This window comes from Lichenostomus cassidix, chromosome 4 (assembly GCF_008360975.1).
Source record: "Lichenostomus cassidix isolate B80296 chromosome 4, HeHo_3.0, whole genome shotgun sequence".
Classification (NCBI taxonomy): Eukaryota; Metazoa; Chordata; class Aves; order Passeriformes; family Meliphagidae; genus Lichenostomus; species Lichenostomus cassidix.
This window is the reverse complement of record NC_139484.1, coordinates 170,325-176,324: the sequence shown is the minus strand read 5'-3', so window position 1 is coordinate 176,324 and position 6,000 is coordinate 170,325. Positions and strand designations below refer to the sequence as shown.

The following is a 6,000-nucleotide window of genomic DNA, read 5'->3' as shown; positions in this document are numbered from 1 at the left end:
AATATATTTTTCAAGACTGAATTACGTATGTTGATGTTTTAAATCTAGTGGCATAGAGAACTTTAAACAGCCCAATTCAGAGTTAAAACCACACTGAGGTTCCAACCTTGTACAGTTTTTTCAACCAAATATTATAAAATGTCCAGGGGCAAATATTCTTTTATTTCCACTTCAGATTTTTTAAAATCCCTATTATATTTCAAGGACTAAAACCAAATTATTTATTTTGTTCCCAAACTACATGATGAAAAAAAATTGAAATTTTATAATTGAGCATTAAGATTAAAAAAAACCAAAAAAACCCACCAAAAACAAACAAAAAAACCAAACCAAAAAAACAAGCCAAACCACACAGACAAGCATTTTGCATGAGGGATAAAAATATGTGATAAGCATGCAGGAAAAAAAAATTTACATTGGTTTCAACAATGTGGCTTCAACAAGTCAGCCATGATAGCACAAGACCTATTCATTGCAGTGAAAGCAGATCAGGTTTCCATTTAAAAGTGCCTTGATACTATCTAAAAAAACAGCAGCAAAAAGACACAAAATGCCTTCATTTTCAAAGCCACTTACTTGACTGATGACATTTCATTTCTTTCCAGTTGTATTCAAATGTTTTATAATGCTCAACGGCAGATAAATAGAAAAGATGTTACAAATTATGTTTTTCTTTATGCCAGTAATATGTTACCCTACTCACATATAAAACTACCTAATTGGCACTAATGAGGTGCTTTCAGTACTTACTTTTCAGTACTTACAGCTTTCCATTCATAATTGTCTGTGCCCACTGCTGAAAAGCAAGTTAGGAGTGCTCAGCAGGAGTGCCCAGCTCCTGATAAAGCTTTCTTTCCTTCTTGAGGGCAAGTGCACTGTTTACAAAGAAAATTAACTTCATCGCTGCTTTTGACTACAGCAGAGTACCATGTGCTTATTCTTTCCTAAAATGTTGGTGTGGCTTTAGTAGTTCTGCTGCAGTTTGTTGGAGAGATGATATCACCAGTAATGCCATCACTATTCCTACAGGAACACAGGAGTCTTGTGTGTCCTGCCTTTACTAAAGGAAGTTACATGGAATTTTTGCCACTACTTTTAGCTGGGCTAGAATTTTACTTTCAAGCTATTTGACATATAGCTTTTAACTAGATCTGCTTTAAAAAAACAAAAACAAAAAAAACCCAAAACAAACAAACAAAAAACCCAAACAAACAAACAAACAAAAACACCCAAAAAACTAAACCAAACAAACAAAAAAAACCACTCTGAAATTTATTCTCGAAGCTATAAGAAACTTGCTTGTTCAAAAATTTTCCTAAAACATACTACCTCTAAAAACCCCCTTAAGAGCAAGGTCATTTCAACAATACAAATATTCAAAATAACCTCATTCTGTGATAAATTCAGACAGCCTGAAGAGGCTCTTCTGCATTCCTATTCAAGGTGCAGCTGTCCTCCTTGGCGATGACAATGAACATTCCCTGTGGTGCAGTGGAACTGAGAGCAGAACTGGCAATTTTTAATTGTACATCAGGGACAGACATTTCCCTCTCCTGAACTTTTTACCTACACAATAACAACCACATGACTGCTACCTCAGATGAAGAGTTATTTCTCCCAGGAGTGTGTCTCTGTCTCTGCAGGATGGACACTGGGTACCAACTCCATGCCAGCACCAGTTAATGAAAGGCTGAACTCTGCTATAAAGCTACAGCTTGCATGAGCAGTTTGAGCTCAGAACGTGGGTTTATGTTTTCTTTGGGGCTTAATTTAGCCTTATCAACATCTCTAATAGAACAAAGATACGTATCTGATTGGAAAGTAACAGTTTTACAACTAAAGGGAGGTCAGCGTGTCCAGTCCTTTCCTGGCAACTTGGAAATCAAATAGCACTCAGAGCTGCAAGGGTAGAAAATGTGTTATCTATACACACTAGTGCTCCCTTTGAGTGTGCTTTATTCTAGGGCTCTTCAGGTCCTCACTAATTACCCCCACCTTAAGCAGTTGGCACAACATGGTCTTCAGCAGCAGAGGTGAACTTCAAACATGGTGTGGGGCATGATAGAGAATGGGTACAGAAAAGGGACTGTGGCAAGAGGGCAATGTCACCCCCTCTGGTGGATGGCTTCCTTCCGAGTTGAGACCAGAGTCTGCTCTTCCTTTTAACACCCAATTTTACAAATTTCTCTGAGCCACGGGATGAAAAGGCCAAATCTTTCCAGGCAGGCAGTTAAAAGGGGAATCTTAGAATGGTTTGTGTTGGAAGGGACCTTAAAGATAATGGGCAGGGACACCTCCCACTAGACCAGCACAATCCCACCTGGCCTTGAATGCTTTCAGGGATGAGGCAACCACAGCTTCTCTGGGCAACCTGTGTCGGTGCCTCTCCTCCCTCCTACTGAAGAATTTCTTCCTTGTATCTAATCTACACCTGCCCTCTTACAGTGTGAAGCCATCACTCCTTGTCCTATCAAAAAGTCCCTCTCCATCTCTTTTGTAGCCCACTCAGGTACTGGAAGGTGCTGTAAGGTCTCTCTGAGCCTTCCCCTCTCCAGGATGAGCACCCAGAACTCTCTCAGACTGTCTCTCGAGGCGGCTGGGGACCCCAGAGCTGATGCAGCACTTCAGGCGGGGTCTCACCAGAGCAGAGGGACAGCATCCCCTCCCTCACCTGCTACGCACGGCGCTTCGGATGCAGCCCGGGACACACATTTGGTTTTCTCGGCTGCGAGCGCGCACTGCCGGCTCGGGTCCAGCTTGTGGTCCAGCGGCACCCCGAGACATGCCGGGCAGAGTGGCTCTCGGCCCGCGGCCCTTGTCCGCAGCGGCCGTGCGGAGCGATGCCGGGCGCGGCCTCGCCGCGGATGTGCCCGTGCCCGTGCTCAGGTGCGGGGGCGCGGAGCGCGCTCCCCGCGCGGCGGGCGGAGCGATCGGCGGCGCGCACGGCGGGTGCACGGCGCGGGTGCGCGGCGGTGCCGCGGGCTCGGTGCGGGAGGGAGCGCGGAGCGCGGCGGGGCCGGGCAGGGCCGGGCCGGCGCTGATGTCACCGCTGCGGCGGGAGCTGCTGACGCCCCGGGCCGCTACAGCCGCCCCTCCGCGCTCGGCAGAGCGCCGGTAGGCGGCGGGGGCCGCGGGGGGCATGCGGCTGCTGCCTCGGCGCGGTGCCCGCCGGTGCCCGCGGGGCTGCGCCGTCCGCCGCGGCGCTCGGGCATGGTGGCGCCTGGCGCGGGCGGTGCGTGCCTGAGCCTCCCCTCAGCCCGCCGGGCACGCCTTTGTCCGCGCCGGGAGCATGTGGGTGAACCCCGAGGAGGTGCTGCTGGCCAACGCGCTGTGGGTGACGGAGCGGGCCAACCCCTACTTCATCCTGCAGAGGAGGAAGGGGCACGGCGGCGATGGCGGCGGCGGCGGACTGGCGGGTAAGGGCGGCGGTGGGGCCGGGGCCGGGCGGGGCTCTGGCGGTTCGCGGGGTCCCTCGGGCCGGGCACGGCTGCGGCGGCGCTCCCCGAGCCTGCCGCCCGCCGGAGATCGGGCGCCTGGAGTGCGCCAAGGTTCCCACGAAGATTTACGCGCTGGAGTCTTGTGTGGGAGACCACCGGTGACCGACGGCTCCGTACGTCAGGGTGTGACTTGCCCCAGGTTCTGGGGGCGTTTTGTTGTCGAACCTTTAGCACGCGTTCCCTAAAATAAGACGACGTTGTAATTCAGAAATTTACAAAGAGAACAGATTTGCTTCGGCTTTCGTATTCTCCAGATGTCCTTGTGAAGTATGTTCCTGAATGCTTTGTTTCCGACTGCTGGCAGCTGGAGACGCTTTTGTAGAGGTTTGGGTCATACTCATCTAGGTCTGAATAATACTGTGCATATACATTCGTCCGGACCTTCCACCTTTTTTAGGCAATGTTTACGTATTTATATGAGATTGGAGAAACAGAACCCAATAATATTTCCACTGATACTTCTTGAATTGGTACAGAATAATCAAGCTCATTCTCCTGAAACCTGTGCTTTCTTCTTTACTCACTTCCATGACAACTAATACTTCAGGCTAAGCAAAATAAACACACGGACTACATCTGTGTTTGAGTCAAGGTTCTGTACATATTTGCTGGGAGATTAAGAGTTTCTTCAGCCCTTCAGTGCTCTATGGACTTGTAAATAGTTCATAATCTAAACTAAGGCGCTGCTCTGAAGTGTGTTTTCATGTAGTCTGCTGAGATCTTCAGTCTACTTCAGTGTTGTGTGTTGATAAACCACCTCATTCTTGAGTGGGAAGTGACCAGCAGCCGTTCCACATTGGCTGTAGATTTAAATTTTTTTTTTTATAATTTTCTGGAGTGGAATGGACAGGATTGGCAAATCCGTAAAAAATGTGTCTTGCCTCAAAAGTTCACCCCTGCTCTACTTACTGAAAAATTCTTCTCAGGCTCTCCTTTCATGGATTACCCCCTGGCCTCCCAAGGTCTGACAAAGCATTCTTCTACCTGACTTTGTTATCTTTGAATTAGAGATGGTTTGAGATAGCCATCAATCTTCCAGTCATTTCTCAGTTATTGGGGAAACATTTTGACGATTTAGGGTTCTGTTCTTCGACTTGTTTACACAGTGCGTACATACCTAATTCTTGTTGCAGTTGTATGTGTAATAGTCTGATTGGTGATACCACTGTACAGATGGAGAAAACACTTTTGGAAGATTTTTGTCTTTGAATGGAAGTTGAATTCATAAATGTGCACCCTTTTTTTGCAGAGGCTAGATAAGACTGCAGCATTTAGTAGAAGTTCAGAATAGAGGAATAGTTCTTTGTTTCTGCATTGCCCCCCTCCCTTTTGGAATTTAAATATTTGTGCATTCCATCCGTTATTTTAGTATGTGAATGAAGTCTGTATAGGGAGTATTATTTAAAAGGTGAAATTCTGCACATACTTTGAAATCTGCTTTCCATGTAGCTCTTAAAAGTGCCTGTGCTTTGCCTGGAATTGCAGCTGCATTGAGGTAGTAGCAACAAGTCTGTTTCCAGGCGTTTTGTTTGTTTTCACAGAAAAGGGCCGGTAAAAAGTTGTAGTTTGTTTCAGTGTGTTGCCAAAACCATGATTAATCAAACGTCTGTAACTAACTAAGTTATTAGAGTTGGCAGTATTTGAAGAATGTATGGGAACTTTTCAGACCATGTGCTAAAATGGTAAGGGTTTTTGACGCAGTATTCAACAAAAGTGGGAGAAGAAGGAGGGAATAAAGAAAGAAAGGGATGTAAGGAAGTCTCCCGGCCATTCCCATCCTTAACGGCACAGTAATAAGTGGAACATAGGTTTAGGTTTTTTTCATGTAAATACTGGAATTTTCTGCTGGTTCTTTTAACAGCTGTGGTCTGCCCATTGAGGGACAAAGAAGGTGGAGAAGAAAGCCAGTGGATTATTCTTGGTAGGAAAGACTGATTAAAAGCAAGGTATTGAGGGACCTAGCTGATCCTGAGTTAAAGAATAAATAAATCCACTGAAATGTTAAACAGGATACATAATTTGTAGTAATTATAGCATTTAGGATGACCCTGTGTAAGCTTTGTAGATGATACTGATCTTGTGACAAAGGTGGAGGTTACCTGGTCAAAAGTAAACAGGGAAAAAAAGAACCTTTAGTGTGGTGGGTTGGCTATTTTAATTGCCTTTCTGTAGTGACATAATGCTGAAATTTGCTCAGGTATAATCCAAGAAGTCAGCCACCCATTAATATGATACAAAATTTGGCCTGATTGCTCTGTGGGAAACCAACTTACATGTCCTTGAAGTTGAAATATTGTATACAAGATTTTTACCTGTCCTGGGGATGATCTGAATTCATATTTGCAAGAGAGCATGTAAATACAGCTGTCCTTTTTTTTTTTGTGATCTAACTTTTGCTGACTTGCACTTCCTCATTATTGACTCTTGAAGTAATTTGTCTTGAATTGTAGAATGAGAGTTGACTTTCAAATTGATGAGGCTGCGGGTTTGATGACATCAGATG

General features: G+C 45.7%; 1 protein-coding gene across 4 annotated transcripts in view; it reads left to right on the top strand.

Moving 5' to 3' along the window:
• The first annotated feature begins 2,966 nt into the window (after window positions 1–2,966).
• The window catches only part of TBC1D9 (TBC1 domain family member 9), a 48,598-nt gene continuing 45,564 nt past the window's right edge, over window positions 2,967–6,000 (top strand). For all 4 annotated transcript variants that reach the window (XM_085057469.1, XM_085057468.1, XM_085057467.1 and 1 more), the window contains exon 1: window positions 2,967–3,416. In XM_085057469.1, the coding sequence (XP_084913595.1) occupies window positions 3,290–3,416 (127 nt within the window). In that variant the 5' untranslated portion in view covers window positions 2,967–3,289. The remainder of the gene's footprint in view (window positions 3,417–6,000) is intronic.